The sequence below is a fragment of the Dipodomys ordii genome, unplaced genomic scaffold (genome assembly GCF_000151885.1).
Source record: "Dipodomys ordii isolate 6190 unplaced genomic scaffold, Dord_2.0 Scaffold118, whole genome shotgun sequence".
Lineage (NCBI taxonomy): Eukaryota > Metazoa > Chordata > Mammalia > Rodentia > Heteromyidae > Dipodomys > Dipodomys ordii.
The window spans coordinates 760,493-776,547 of NW_012267334.1; the positions used below are offsets into that span (position 1 = coordinate 760,493).

Consider the following 16,055-nt stretch of genomic DNA (forward strand, 5'->3'; position numbering starts at 1 on the left):
GCCTCCAGGCCACGGCCCCGCCCCCGGGCGCCGGCCCCGCCCCAGCTCACGGTTGCCTGGGGAAGTGTCGTTGGGCCCCGTGCAGATGACCTTCTTGACCGGGTCGCCGTTGACCGTGGACTCCTCCTTGCACGTCCCGTCACTCATGGTGGGCTTCACGTACACGAAGGGCTCCTGGTGGATGGTCACGATCTGCGGAGGGAGAGGCCTCCGCTTAAGCCACACACAACTGACCACGGGACCCTGGAGCCCCGCGCGGGGACGCGCGCGTCCACCCCTGCCTCTGCCCCCAGGGCACCGACTCCTCCGCCCGCCCCAACGCGTCCAAGTGCCTTCTGGGCTGGAGGCTGGGCTCAGCAGCAGAGCTCCTGCCTAGCGGGTTCGAGCCCAGGACTGCCATAAAAGAAGAAAAAAGGCAAATGTACTTTTTTTTTTCCTTATGAGTTCTGCGGCTTGAACTCAGGGTCTGGGTGCTGTCCCTGATCATCTCTGTGTTCAAGGCTAGCTCTACCACTAAGCCACAGCGCTACTTCTGGCCTTTTCTGTGTATGTGGTACTGAGTATTCAAACCGAGGACTTCATACATGCTAGACAAGCACTCTACCACTGAGCCACCTTCCCAGCCCACAAATGTACTCTATCTGGCTTATATAACTGTAGCCCTTCTGTACATCACCTTTATAATAACAATAAAATATTTTTAAAAGGCCCAGCATCAGTGGTTCACACCTGTCATTCTAGCTATTCAGGAGTCTGAGTTCTGAGGATCACAATTCAAAGCCAGCCTGGGCAGGAAAGTCCATGAGGCTCTTATCTCCAATAAACACTAGAAAACCAGACATGGTGTTGTGGCTCAAGTGGTAGAGTGCTTGTCTGGAGCTGAAGAGCTGAGGGACAGCGCTCAAGCCCAGAGTTCAAGCCTTACAACTGACAAAAAAAAAAAAATTAAAAACACCAGCACTGGAGACTTAAGCCTGTAATTGTAGCTACTCAGAGGCTGAGCATTTAGGATGGCGGTTCAACACCAGACCAAGAAAAAAAGTTCATGAAACTCTTATCTCCAATAAACTACTTAGAAAAAGCTGGAAGTGGCACTGTGGCTCAAGTGGTAGGGCATTAGCCTTGAGCATAAAGAGGTTCAGTGCCCAGATCCTGAGTTCAACCCCTAGGACTGACAGTAGAAAAAGGAAAAGACCCCCCAAAATTATTAAGGAAAAACTTCCGGAAATACTGCTCCCTTCTTGTGGTCACCTGGCCAGGTCCTGGCTTTCACAGTACTTGAGCCTGTGGGTTTGTGCAGAGTGTCAGGCTCATGCTCTGCTGCTCAGGGAGGAGAAACTGCCCACCCCAGCAGGAGCCTGCCAGAGCCTGCTGCCCTGCCCTGAGAGCAGGGCATGCCCACTGGCAGCTCGCCAGCGCACCTGACTGTCCTCCACTGGCCTCGTGGCTCAGGCTCCACAGGAGAAGCCCGTGACCCTAACCCTTCTTTCTTGTCAGTACTTCTCTACATGCAAGCTTCAGCTCATCTCCCTTCCTGTCCTTCAGGACCTGCAGGTTGGTAGTGGAAGACCTGGAGATGCTGAAGTAGAGCTGGTCATAGGGAAGGCAGAGAGCATACAGGACGGGGCTACACAGAAGCACAGGGGCACACAGGCCTGGGCCATGATGGGCAGGGGCACAGAGCCTTCACCAGAGGTTGGCCGGGGGAGGACAAAGCCTTCACCTGGAGGTCTGCCGGGGGAGGACAGAGCTTCCACTGGCGAGGACTCAGGAAACAAAGACTGCTTTCTCCTAAGGGGCAATATGTCAGCTTATATGTCGGCAATATAGCTCAAGGGACAAGGGCACTGTGAGCCCTTGAAGGAGCTTATTTGCTTTTTAATTTTTCATTATCCTTCTTTCTTTCCTTCCTTCCTTCTTCCTGTCTGTCTGTCTTTCTTTTTTGGTCTATTGTGGGGCTTGAACTCTGGGCCTGGGCTCTGTCCATCAGCTCTTCAGCTCAAGGCTAGTGCTCTACCTCTTGAGCCACAGTGCTACTTCTGGTTTTCTGGTGGTTTATTGTAGATAAGGGTTTCATGGACTTTCTTGCATGGGCTGGCTTAGAACCGTGATCCTCAGATCTCAGACTCCTGAGTAGCTAGGATTACAGGCATGCGCCACCAGCCACCAGTGCTCGACTCCTTCCTTCCTTCCTTCCTTCCTTCCTTCCTTCCTTCCTTCCTTCCTTCCTTTCTTCCTTTCTTCCTTTTTCTCTTCTTTCTCTTTTTGTGCCAGTCCTGGTGCTTGAACTCAGGGACAGGGCACTGTCTCTGAGTTTCTCTTGCTCAAAGCTAGTGCTCTACCATTTGAGCTACAGCTCCACTTTTGGCTTTTTTTCTATTGCTCATAGGGCTTGAACTTGGAGTCTGGGCACTGTCCTTTAGCTCTTTTGCTCAAGATTATTGTTCTAACACTTTGAGCCACAGTACCATTTCTGGTTTTCTGGTGGTTAATTGGAGATAAGAGTCATGGGCTTTCCTGCCTTGGCTGGCTTTGAACCTGATTCCTCAGATCTCAGCCTCCTGAGTAGCGGGATTATAACTGTGAGCCACCAGCACTTTACAATCACTTCTGACTTTTTTGGTAGTTATTGGAAATAAGAATTTCATAGACGGGCCTGGGAAGGTGGCTCAGTGGTAGAGCACTTGCCTTGCATGCCTGAGGCCCTGAGTTTGATTCCTCAGCACCACATAAGCAAAAAGAAAAAAGCCGGAAGTGGCACTGTGGCTCAAGTGGTAGAGCACTAGCCTTGAGCTGAAGAGCTGAGGGACAGCGCCCAGGCCCAGAGTTCAGGCTCCACAACCAGGACCCCCCCCCCAAAAAAAGATCTTAGCCTCCTGAGTAGCTAGTATTACAGGCATGAGTAACTGGCGCCCAGCTTCATTATGTTTTTCTATTACACAAGTGATATATGGTAGCCCTTAGAGAAAATAGTGAGGCCAGAAATAAAGTAGTAAATAATATCTGGGCCTCATAGCCTTAACGGGGTCCTCAGGCCTTGGGTGTTTTGACTATACATTCAGACTTCAATACCAGGAACCTGACAGGCTAGGGGACACCACACTGGAGCTGGAAAAGCCCGTCTTATCACTGGGGAAGGACAGACGTACATAAAAGATGGCTTGGGGGTAGGGGAGGTGCGGAAGAATGAGATGTAGAGTGGCCACACGGGATCTTGGCCCTCTAAGGACTCTAAGGTCCTGAGGGGTGGCCTTAGGAGCTGGTCCCAGGCTCCAGGGTTGGACTCAGAAAGCAAACGGGGTTGAGACACATAAAGACCTGGGGACACTGGGCCCATGATACTTAAGGCTCTGCCATGGTGGTATGTGACACCGGCAGAGGTGCTGCGGTGTGGTCTGACTCCCCAAACAGCACCTAGAAGGACAGAGTTCATGGATGAGCCTGAAGAAGTGTGCAGTCAGAGTGAAGAAAAGAGACTAGACAGAGGAGGGGCTTCTGGAAGCCCATGGAAGAGATGGACCACCTGGAAAAGAAAGCTATGCAGAGGGCCAGGCCTCAGGGGAGCAATCTGATGCCAGGGCCACCTGTGTACTGCCAATGTACCGCCCCAGGCCCAGCTGGGCGGGACAGATGGGTGTGAGACCGTTGGGGGGGGGAGGTGCAGTTGCCTGCCTCCCCTCCCGCCTGCTTCCTCTGCTGCCAGGAGCCGGCCCAGCTCTCCCTACTTGGCTTCCTCTGGCCTCACTGCCCCTTGGCCTAGGCCTTAGGGAGGAAGTAGAGTGTCGGGTGGGGTGCTGCATTACTAGAGGGCCCCACCTTTAGCCTGGTAGACATCTGGTACCCCGGCGGCTTCTCCGTCTCTCCCCCTGGCCAGATGATCTTCCTGTCATTCGGGATGACCTGGGGGTGGGAGTATGAGATGGAGGGTGGCCACGCAGGGGTCTTGGCCCCAGGACCCTAAGGCCCCAGCCCCCACCCCCTCATGACCCCCACCTACATGGGTGCCATTGTAGATGCCCACTTGCACCAGTTTGCGATTCTGGAGGTTCATGATGCTGTAGTTGGCGAACTTCCGGTCCCCGTCCTCATTGAACTCCACGCGGCCAGTCACGCCCTCCGCGTACTTGGAAGACATAAGCACCCTGCAGGGGGCGTGGTGTAGACGTGAGGGGGCGTGGCATAGACATGGGGGCGTGGCTTCGACATGAGAAGGAGGGTGTAGATGTGAAGGGGGCGTGGTGCAGACCTGAGGGGGCGTGACAGGACAGGGGGTGTGGCGTAGACATGGGGGCGTGGTATAGACGTGAAGGGGCGTGGCATAGACATGGGGGCGTGGCTTCGACATGAGAAGGAGGGTGTAGATGTGAAGGGGGCGTGGTGCAGACCTGAGGGGGCGTGGCAAGACATGGGGTGTGGCGTAGACATGGGGGCGTGGTATAGACGTGAAGGGGCGGGATGTGGACATGGGGCACACGGCAGAGACCAGGCAGGGAGGCTCTTTCTCCACCTGCACACCCCCAGAAGCCCCAGCCACTCAAGAAAGGAAAGATGAGCAGATGGCAGACCCCGGGCTGAGCGGTGGACACGCTTAGCTGTGCCAGATGGACAGCACGACTACTAAGTGGACCCTGGGAGGCAGAGTCTGTGTCAAGGGCTTTCTCCTTGATCCTCACAGCAGCCATCCTGTTTGTTTGCTTTCTTATTTGTGTGTGTGTGTGTGTGTGTGTGTGTGTGTGTGTGTGCAACTGGGGCTTGTACTAGGTGCTGTCCCTGGGCTGGTGCTCTATCACCTGTTCCACTAAGGGCTTTCTGGTGGTTTATTCGAGATAAGAGTCTCAGGGACTTTCCTGTCTAGGCTGGCTACAAACCACAATCCTCAGATCTCAATCTCCTGAGTAACTAGGATTACAGGTGTAAGCCATTTGCCCAACTGACATTCACTTGCCAGTAATCAAGGGAAGCCGACCGAGCCTGACATCTGGTCTGACCACTAGGCGGTCTGGACTCGCTGTGTGTGTACCAGTGCTGTACTCATTGGGTTGTGTCAGGTCACCTGTATGGAGAGGCCCCGTACATGTGCGCAGTCTGTGTCAGGTTCCTCTTTGAGTTTCTGTACACATGGGTGTGTGTACATGTGCGCAGTCTGCTTCTGCACCAACGTGTGTTGTTATGGGTATCACCGACAGCAACTATTCTGCCTTGAGTGTCAGGAGGTATGAATTCACCCTAACTCTCTGTAACTGTTCTCTTAACTCTGGCTCTACAGGCTCAGAGATCCCACAGTCCGTCTGCCTCCTTGGCTGACCTCCTGAGCCCTCACAGGAGCTCCAGGCCCCGCCTGCAGCCAGAGCCTCCCCCGAGGGCCACGAGGCAGGCTGCAGCGTGGACTGGTGGGGACAGCAGAGCAGGGAGGCAGCCACAGGCTGACTGACGTTAGCTTTAGGAAAATGGGCGGTTTACCAAGCCACTGAGTCTGTAGGGTGCCTACCAGCCGGACCTGAGGCCCACCTGGCCAGAGCAGCCCCGCCCCCGAGAGGCCCCGCCCCGGGAGAGGGAGGCCCGCCCCTCGAGGCCCTGCCTATACCACAGCCCCGCCCCAGAGTGGCCCGCCCCTCTCCATCCCGACCACGCCCACACGCCAGCGACCACACCCACACACCAGTGTCCCAGCCGCAGAGAGGCCCGCCCCCTCGAGACCACGCCCGTCCAGGCCCCGCCCCGCGGCCCCGCCCACCTCACCTCTTGAACAGCGGCCCAGTCTTCCAGATGTTGGTGTTGCCCACGCAGCCCCTGGGCGGGTCCGTGATGTTCTCCTTCTCCAGCAGCTCATGCACCGCCTGGGCCACCACACCCACCGCGTCGCTGATGTGGGCCGATTCGTTCTTGCCGTTGATGAGCTGCAGTCCGATGATGCCTGCGCGAGCCTGCTGCTTAGGCCCTGGCCAGGCCCCCCCCCCCCGCCCCGCGCCCCAGCTCCGCGTGCGCCCTCCAGCCCGCACTCACCATCCGGGGCGTAGCGCAGGGCGTTCCCCGAGATCTCGCGCTCGCCCACCAGCCACACGTAGCCGGAGCCCGTCATGTTCAGCATCGCGGCCGCACGGTACACCGTGGCAGCGTCGTCCTCGCTGTGGGGCAGATGGAGGTGACGGGCCAGGACTCGGCCACCCTCCGCAGGCCCTGCGCGGGCCTCGGGCCTGCTCCCGGCCTCCCTGCGCGGGCCTCGGGCCTGCTCCCGGCCTCTCTCCGCGGGCCTCGGGCCTGCTCCCGGCCTCTCTCCGCGGGCCTCGGGCCTGCTCCCGGCCGTCCTGCGCCGGCGCAGGGATCGGACACGGGAGCCGGCCAGCCTTGGCCCCGCTGCGGCTGACGGGCCACGGGCTCAGCACCAGACAACGCTGGCCATGGCGGCCAGCGCCACCTTCCTTCCCAGGACAGCCCCCGCGCCAGAGGGAAACCGAGACACAGCTGGAAAGTGCTGACTCAGCCGTGTGCCTCAGTCCACCGCGGGCGGGTGGTAGGTGGACAGTCCACCCCGGTCGGGTGTGTAGGTGGACAGTCCACCCCGGTCGGGTGTGTAGGTGGACAGTCCACCCCGGGCGGGTGTGTAGGTGGAAAGTCCACCGCGGGCGGGTGTGTAGGTGGACAGTCCACCGCGGGCGGGTGTGTAGGTGGACAGTCCACCGCGGGCGGGTGTGTAGGTGAACAGTCCACCCCGTCGGGTGTGTAGGTGGACAGTCCACCGCGGTTGGCTATGTAGGTGGACAGTCCACCGTGGTCGGGTGTAGGTGGATAGTCCACCGTGGTCAGGTGTGTGTCTGGAAAGTCCACCGCGGGCGGGTGTGTAGGTGGACAGTCCACCGCAGTCGGGTGTGTCTGGGCAGTCCACTGCGGTCAGGTGTGTGTCTGGACAGTGTACACTGGTCAGGTGTGTAGGTGGACAGCCCACCATAGTCAGATATGTGGACAGTCCACCACAGTTGGGTGTGTCTGGAAAGTCCACCGTGGTTGGCTATGTAGGTGGACAGTCCACTGCGGTCAGGTGTGTAGGTGGACAGTCCACCGTGGTTGGGTGTGTGTCTGGACAGTCCACCACTGTTGGGTGTGTGTAGGACAGTCTACCGCGGGCGGGTGTGTAGGTGGACAGTCCACCGTGGTCAGGTTTGTAGGTGGACAGTCCACTGCGGTTGGGTGGGTGTAGGACAGTCCACCATGGTCGGGTTTGTAGGTGGACAGTCCACCGTGGTCAGGTGTGTGTCTGGACAGTCCACCGCGGTCGGGTGTGTAGGTGGACAGTCCACCCCAGTCGGGTGTGTGTCTGGACAGTCCACCGTGGTCGGGTGTGTGTCTGGACAGTCCACCGTGGTCGGGTGTGTAGATGGACAGTCCACTGCAGTCGAGTGTGTGTCTGGACAGTCCACTGTGGTCGGGTGTGTACGTGGACAGTCCACTGTGGTCGGGTGTGTAGATGGACAGTCCACCGAGGTCGGGTGTGTAGGTGGACAGTCCACTGTGGTCGAGTGTGTGTCTGGACAGTCCACCACCATCAGGTATGTCTGGAAAGTCCACCGTGGTCAGGTGTGTAGGTGGACAGTCCACCGCGGTCGGGTGTGTAGGTGGACAGTCCACTGCAGTCAGTATGTAGGTGGACAGTCCACCGCAGTCAGGTGTGTAGGTAGACAGTCCACCGTGGTCAGGTGTAGGTGGACAGTCCACCGCGGTCGGGTGTATAGGTGAACAGTCCACCGTGGTCGGGTGTGTAGGTGGACAGTCCACCGTGGTCGGGTGTGTAGGTGGACAGTCCACCGTGGTTGGTTGTGTAGGTGGACAGTCCACCGTGGTCGGGTGTGTAGGTGGACAGTCCACCGGGGTCAGGTGTGTAGGTGGACAGTCCGCCGTGGTCGGGTGTGTAGGTGGACAGTCCACTGTGGTCGGGTGTGTAGGTGGACAGTCCGCCGTGGTCGGGTGTGTAGGTGGACAGTCCACCACGGTCGGGTGTGTAGGTGGACAGTCCACTGCAGTCGGTATGTAGGTGGACAGTCAACCGCGGTCAGGGGTGTAGGTGGACAGTCCACCGTGGTCAGGTGTAGGTGGACAGTCCACTGTGGTCAGGTGTAGGTGGACAGTCCACTGTGATTGGCTGTGTGTCTAGAGAGCTCACCGTGGCCCTGTCTCTCCACAGTCCCTCTGTCCTCCATACTCAGAAGTGTGGAATGTCTGTGGGCAGCTCTCCGGATCCCTGGATCTCTTGGATGCTGTGACCAGAGCCCCAGAAGCTCCCTGAGCAGCGTGTAGAAGCTATTGGCTGAGGAGGGTCTGCCCTCACTTTGGGGTCTGCACAGGGGCAGTGTCCCCCCGATGCAGGAGGGAAGAGCACAGGCAGGCGTCACCTTGCAGGGCATGTGGTCCTGAGTCTGGGGGTGTCTTCATGGGAAGCTGCTGTGGGCAGTGAAGCCAGGGACCTGGTCCCATGGGACTTAGTCTCCCTGGTGGTGACAAGAGCCTGGGGGCCTGCGTGGGTTCCGGGAGCCCCTACGAGCCCTCCTCGACCCGTTGCACCCTGCCCTGCAGGCCGGGCCTGACCGCACACCGGCGCGGACCATGACTGGGCACTCTGCTTCCTCGGTGCGTGGGAAGTCGGGGTAGCCAGGCTGAACAGACTGCCTGAATTCGGAGCACTTTTATAATGGCTGCCTTCAGAACCTCACGTGACCCTGAGCTCTACTGGCCTGTTCCCAATTTTCTCAAGGACTAAAGAAGGGGAGCCATTGCTTTAAATGGCAATGCAGGTGTTCAGTGTGAGTCACACGAAGCAGCTTTGCTGTGGCTGCAGTGGCACTGCCTGGCAGGGAGCTGAGCTTGGTGGCAGTCAGTCAGAACCCAGCACTACTTGTGTCAAGGGACGACATGCTGTGCTGACGCCAGCAGAAGCCTGCCCCCACCCTCTTGAGGGTGTACCGGGTTGGAACTCAGGGCCTTCCACTTGCTAGGCAGGTGTGCAACCACTGGAAACACCACCAAGCCCCTTTTCTTTCAGTATTTGTAAAAGATGGTCTAGCTTGTTGGCCAGGGCGCTCAACCATGGCCCTTCAATTTCTGTTTCTTTGTTGGAAAGGAAGGTACAGACCACCACGTCCAAAGTTGGTCCTGCCGATTTGTATCCAGGCTAGCCTCAAACCACTATCCTCCCTATCTCTACCTCTCAAGTCACTAGGATTACAGAGATGAGCCCCAGCGCCTGGCTAACGCCAATCTTGTTGACGAAATTCAGATCTGTGACATGTCACTGAGTAGAATGCTTGTAACCAGTAGAATTGTAGACAAGAAGTCTGGTCAACCCATCTAACCTTAGACCATTTTATGGAAATAATAAAAACCATTAGAGATGTTTGGAAGAAAATAAAAATGAATGGCTTTGAAAATTAAGTCTACATGTTCTTTTGTTTTGTTTTGTTTTTTAGTCTTTCCTGGGAATTGAACTCTGGGCCTGGGCACAGTCCCTCAACTCTTCAGCTCAAGGCTAGAGCTCTACCTCTTGAGCCACAGCATCACTTCTGGCTTTTTTCTGCTTATTTGGTGCTGAGGAATCAAACCCAGGGCCTCATGCATGTGAGGCAAGCACCCTAGCACTGAGCCACCTTCCCAGCCTGCAGTCTCTATGTTCTGTGGAAAGTTGATTGTAAAATTGTGATCAGTTTGATGGAGTCTCAGCAAGGAGGAACTAAAATGTGGCACGTGGCTGTGGGGTTTAACTCAGTGGTGGAGCCCTTGTAGCGCATGCATGAGCTTTGTGGCTCTGCAGGTTTTACAGGCTTAAAAAGATGTGACAACACCTAGAACCAGCTAATCATGTCTTTATGAAGTAGCGTTTGCCTGCAGAAGATGAAGAGGATCAACACTTCAACCACTTTTAATGCAAGAAAAAAGAGGAACATAATGTGAACTATATTGTCCTCAGAATTAATTGTATAAAATGCTTAAGATTAAAAAATAATAGTATTCTTGGAAATATGAGCTGCGTTATGACTCAACAAATAATCTGGCTGATTGTGACCTGTTATACAAATGAAGTAATAAAAATTCAATTTTAATGCAAAAAAAAAAAAAAAGATGTGACAAGCCGGGCGCCGGTGGCTCACGCCTGTATCCTAGCTACTCAGGAGGCTGCAATCTGAGGATCTCGGTTCAAAGCCAGCCCAGGCAGGAAAGTCATGAGACTCTTATCTCCAATGAACCACTAGAAAACCGGAAGTGGTGCTGTGGATCAAGTGGTGGAGCACTCACCTTGAGCTGAAAAGCGCAGGGACAGAGCCCAGGCCCAGAGTTCAGTCCCCATGACCTCCCTCCCCCCCACCCCCCGCCTTCCCCCTTCAAAAAGATGTGACAAGCCCAGTGCCGGAGGCTGACGCTGGTAATCCCAGCTCCTCTCAGGAGGCTGATATTTGAAGATCAGAGTTCAAAGCTAGCCTGGACTTTCGAGACTATTTCCAATGAACCACCAGAACATCAGAAATGGAGCTGTGGCTCAAGTGGTAGAGCGCTCGCCTTGAGCTGAAGAGCTGAGGGACAGCGCCCAGGCCCAGAGTTCAAGCCCCACAACTGACAAAAAGAAAAAAGATGTGACAGTTTGAAATGCCCGGCCAGGAAGACATGGGAGGGCTGCTGTCTGGGGCTGGCCGCCCTGTGCTCCCAGGCTAGCCAGCCAGCCCTCTGGTGGGGATCCCGGCTGTCTGGAGGCCAGCACATGCGAGCAGTCAGCTCCAACAGACTAGGGCCCTTGCATACATTCAGGTGGGTGTGAGGGTGACAGATGCCTGCAGTGTGTGCGTGTGTGGGCCGTGGTGGGCTTATGATACATGGTGCACACACAGGACACACATGGATGTTGTGTGTATATATGCAGGCGTTCATGCCTGTGGGTCCCTGTAGGTGGTATACCTGTATGTGTCCATGTGCACTGTGTGTGTGTGTGTGTGAGGTATAGGTATGTAAGAGCTCTGAATATGGCTGAGCGTCAGTAGCTCACAACTGTAATCCTGTCTACTCAGGAGGCTGAGAGCTGAGGATCACAGTTTGAAGGCAGTCTAGGCAGAAAGTCTGTGAGACTCTTACATCCAATTAATCACCAAAAAAGCTGGAGGTGGAGCTGTGGCTCAAGTGGTAGAGAGTTAGACTTGGGCAGCACCCAAGCCCTGAGTTCAAGCCCCAGGACCAGCACACATACAAAAAAGAGATCGGAATTGGTTATGCACATGGGTATACATGTGTAATGTGTACACAGAAGTGTACATGTGTGCCATGTGCCCAGTGCATGTTGAGTCATGTGAGCATAGGTCATGTGAGTGTGTGTCAGTGAGTGTGTATACATGTGTGCTGTGTGCTTGATGCATGCTGAGTTATGTAAGGGTCATATGAGTGTGACATGTCATGTGCTGGTGCATGCTGAGTCTTGTGTGTGTATGAGTGACGTGTGATCAGTGCATGGTGAGTTATGTGAACATACATCATATGCACATGTGCACCATCTGGCCAATGCATGCTGAGACTTGTGGATGCAGGTCATGTGAGTGTGCACACATGTGTATCGTGTGCTCAGTGCATGCTGAGCCATGTGAACACAGGTTCGGTGAGTATGTACATGTGTGTCATGTGCTCAGTCATGGTGAGTCATGTGAGCACGGGTCATGCGTGTACATGTGTGCTGCATGCTTAGGGCATGGTGAGTCATGTGAGCATGGATCATGTCTGTGTACAAGAGTACTCAGTGTATGAAGAATCATGTGACCATGGTTAGTGTAAGTGTGTGTACATGTGTGCTATGTGCTTGGCGCATGGTGAGTCATGTGAACACAGGTCACATGTACATTTGTGCTGTGTGCTCAGTGCATGGTAAGCCATGGGAGCACGGATGTCTGTGTACATGTGTGCTGTGTACTCTGTTGAATCATGTGACCATGGTTAGTGTGTGTATATGTGTGTTATGTGTTTGGTGCATGGTGAGTCATGTGAAAATGGGTCATGTGAATGCATGTACATGTGTGCTGTGTTCTTAGTGCATGTTGAGTTGTGTGAACATAGGTCATGTGAGTGCATGTACACATGTGTCATGTGCTTGGTGCATAGGGAGTCATGTGAACACAGGTCACACAGGTAATTGTACATGTGCGCTGTGTGCTCAGTACATGGTAGGTCATGTGAACACGGATCATGTAAATACGTGTACTTGTGTGTGCTGTGTTCTTAGTGCATGTTGAGTTGTGTGAACATGGGTCATATGAGTGCATGTACACATGTTGTGTGCTTGGTGCATAGGGAGTCATATGAACACAGGTCATACAGGTAATTGAATATGTGCGCTGTGTCCTCAGTACATACTGAGTCATGTGAACATATTGAGTGTGCGTGTGTGTGTGTGCCCTGTGCTCAGTGCATGCTCAGTCACCGGTCATGTGAGTGTGCGTGCACATGTGCCGTGTGCGTGCACATGTGTCATGTGCTCGGTGAGTCGTGTGAACACAGGTCATGTGTGTGTTCACATGCCTACCACCACCATGCCCTTCCCCTCGGATGATCTTTCTCAGAGCTGTGTCTGGCAGGTCGGCCCTCACCCTGGGTTTGGTCTGAACATGTTGGACTCTTCACCCCTAGAAGGGGGAGTCCCTGGGGCTGGTCTGGGGCCCGGGGGGAGGTGGGGATGGCGTTCCCTGCTGGGGCATGTGCGTGTAAGTTCCATGGGTTGGATTCACATGTGCTCTCTGGCTCGTGTCCAGCCGGTTACGGTGTGTGGGGTGGGCAGGTCTGGCTTGGTTGCACCCTTGTCCACTGCCCAACTGCCCAACAGTTGAAGGGGTGTTTGGTTAATGGTTCCTGAGGTTGTCCTATCCAGGATGAAGCAGTCTCTGCGGATGGCTGGCTGCCTGTCCACGAGCACGCGGCATTGGTCAGATCTCCCTCATGTCCTGTGAGAGGAATCTGAAAATGAGAGGCCTTGCCTCCCTGGGGCTTCTGCTGGCCTGCTTGCGTTTCTAGACACCGTTGCAGTGTTCTCTACGGAGGCCCAGGCCTCTCTTAGGACGTGGGCGCTGAGGGCTGGGTTTGGCACTGGGTATGCAGGTGGGGGTGGTGATGGACACCTGCTGGCCCTGACCCCGGAGGCCCAGGGGAGCTGGGAGCCGCTCTGGGCGCCGCTCCTGGCTCCCTGCACTTGTGTAGTAAGGTGGCGGTGGCTGCTGTCACCATCGTCTGGTGAAAGCCAATCTTGCCTTCCGGCCTGGGGAGCCGTGGCTGAGCAGCCTCGCTCTGCGGCCTTGGCCAGAGGTTGCTGCCTGGATGTGGAAGCAGACGCTCGGCCGTGACTGAGCATCGCCAGTGCCCTCCCACCTGTAGGGTGGCGGCGGCTCTGGGCGCGCTCCTCTCGACCTGGCCAGCAGCCGTTCTTCACTGTGCTAGACTGGGTGGGGGCAGACAGTGGGGGCATCCACTGAGCCTCCTGCTGTCCCAAGGTGGGGCTGCCTCCTCCCCCAGCCCCCTATCCCCAGTCCCTGTGACCTAGCCCTTCCTCTCCGGGGCACTCACACTTTGCACACAGGGCACTGAGATCTTTACTGGGTAGCCGGGCGTCGGTGGCTCACGCCTGTCATCCTAGCTACTCAGGAGGCTGAGATCTGAGGATCACAGTTCAAAGCCAGCCTGGGCAAGAAAATCTGTGAGACTCTTATCTCCAAAAAACCCCAAAAAACTGGGGCTGGGAAGGTGGCTCAGTGGTAAGAGTGCTTACCTTGCATGCATGAGGCCCTGGGTTCGATTCCTCAGCACCACATAAGTAGAAAAAGCTGGAAGTGGCGCTGTGGCTCAAGTGGTAGAGCGCTAGCCTTGAGCTGAAGAGCTGAGGGACAGCGCCCAGGCCCAGAGTCCAAGCCCCACGACCAACAACAACAACAAAAAAGCACCAGAAAACCGGAAGTGGCGCTGAGGCTCAAATGGTAGAGTGCTTGCTTTGAGCAGACGAGCTCAGGGACAGTGCCAGGCCCATAGTTCAAGCCCCACAACTGACAAAAAAGAGAGAGATCTTTGCTGTGGGCTTTTCCCCAAGGCCATGGGGTGTAGGCCAGGCCCTGACCAGGGGAAGTCTGGTTTTCATGGGCCTCTAATTGGTCCTCCCTGGTGATGCTTTGGTTGGAAGGTGGCCTTGGTGCAGTCTGTCACCTTGCTGTGCCCCTCAGCTGCAGTCCTTGGGATGTTGGCATAGGCATGTTTCTTTGAGTCTGGGGTTTCCTGAGAGCAGAGTCTTCTCCATCTCCCTCTCCCAAAGCCTACGCCAGGGACCACGGAAGGGGTCTGGGCTGGGTGGACAGAGAAGGGGCATGTAGAGGTGGCCGGTGTGCTGGGTTGGGTGGCACAGTTTCCTTGGGGAAGGTGTTTGGGACCCTGAAGATCACCTGGTCCCACAGTGCGGCAGCCATGGCCGGGTGCGGGGCTGCAGCTCAGCACCTCCGGGTGACGTGGGGCTGGGCTCACTCGCTTACCTGGCGGAGAGAATGATGACGCGCGCCTCCAGCTCCCGCGCCTCCATCAGCAGAGCCGTCACGTTCTTGGTCCCCGGGTCAAACTGCAGAACCTTTTCAGCCTGTGGTGTGAGCAGGAGCATTAGCAGGGAGCAGGGGTGGGAGGACGCAGCGCCTCAGGGGCGCGAGTGTGGCTGAAGCCGCTGGGAACCCCGAGGCAGCGCAGCGAGCACTGCGCCGCGCCGCTCGCCGCCGCGCTGCCTGCCTTCCTCACTGCACAGGCCTGACCTCGCCTCCTGCCCTGTCTTCAGCCTGCCTGCTCTCCTGTACGTCCTCTCTCCTCTCTCTGCTTTCTCTAGAGCTTCCTTTCCATCTCCTTCCTGTCCTTGTTTTTGCACTGGGCATGCAAGCTGAGGTGGACCGAGACTCAGAAACAGACGTGCAGCGGACAAGAAATAGAAAAGTTTTGGAATGCAACCGGGAACGGAGACGGGGCCAATTGTTCCAAAACCTCGGGAGCTCCTCTCAGCTCCGGCCCCTCAAGGAGCAGCCCGGACCCTGGGGTGGCCAGGGGGCGGGCATCCTCCCTGGGTTTCCCAAGGAAACCCTGGTGGTCCCAGAGATTTGCATGCACTTCCCAGAGAGCAGCGCCTCCTGCGGCCGTGCCTGCCTCGGACGCAGGCCGGGGTTGGGGCGGTGGGCCGTGGGCACCCACACGCCCGCGCGGGCCTCTGCTGCCTGCTGCCGCCGCCTTGCAGCCTGCCCCTCCTCCGGCGGCGGAGGCAGCCGCGGGGCTTGCTAGGCGTGGGTGGCGTGCACGTCCATGCATATATACCTTGGGTCCGCGCTTGTTGTCATAGGACAGTTGGTCGAGGTTTTCATAGTTCCTTTTTTTACTCTGATGAATAATGCGCACAGAGAAAATATGCAGACACAGAAGAAGATTATAAACGGTTGAAAATGACGGCGCCAAAGCAATCACATCACCTCCTCGGCAGGTCTGCAGACGGGCTCGGACCTGGAGCTCGCAAACACCGAGGCCCGGGACTGGGTGGGGCCAGGTGGTGCTGAGGGGTGGGGTCACGGGGGAAAGGGGGTCCTGGTCCGCATCCACCCTCGAGGGTCCCACCTTCCCCCCACCCGTCATGCACCTGCTGTGTGGCCCCGCCCCCACCGGCCAGGCCCCTGGGCCCCCCCCCCGGGGCCCTGACCCCTGTCCCTCCTGCTCCCCCGGCTCCCCCTGCCTCTGGCAGCTGGGGTACCCTCTTCTCACTGATTGGAATGTGAGGCCTGCCAGCCCACATGTGCACCTGTGTGTGTGTGTGTGTGTGTGTGTGCACACATGCGTGTACCTTCAGGCACCTGCAGGGGGCGTTGGTCTGGGAAGAGATGGGGGCAGGGCATGTGAGTGCATGTGTCCAGGTGTGTTGGCAGGCGCTGGCAAGCAGGCATGCGGGGTGCACCCTGTGTGTCTGCGTGGACAGTGCACAAGTGTCTTGGAGTTGCGGTGCGCATGGATGTCCAGGGAGTCACTGAGCACTTACTGTGGGTGTGGGC

At 56.6% G+C, this 16,055-nt stretch overlaps 1 protein-coding gene across 1 annotated transcript in view; it reads right to left on the reverse strand.

The window, feature by feature from the left end:
- Grin1 (glutamate receptor, ionotropic, N-methyl D-aspartate 1) overlaps positions 1-16,055 on the reverse strand; it is a 28,391-nt gene that overhangs the window by 6,199 nt on the left and 6,137 nt on the right. Inside the window, 8 exon segments of the mRNA XM_013029336.1 lie at positions 51-192; positions 3,817-3,900; positions 3,998-4,142; positions 5,740-5,914; positions 6,004-6,125; positions 14,520-14,620; positions 15,334-15,396; positions 15,486-15,565. Of these exon segments, the coding sequence (XP_012884790.1) occupies positions 51-192; positions 3,817-3,900; positions 3,998-4,142; positions 5,740-5,914; positions 6,004-6,125; positions 14,520-14,620; positions 15,334-15,396; positions 15,486-15,565 (912 nt within the window).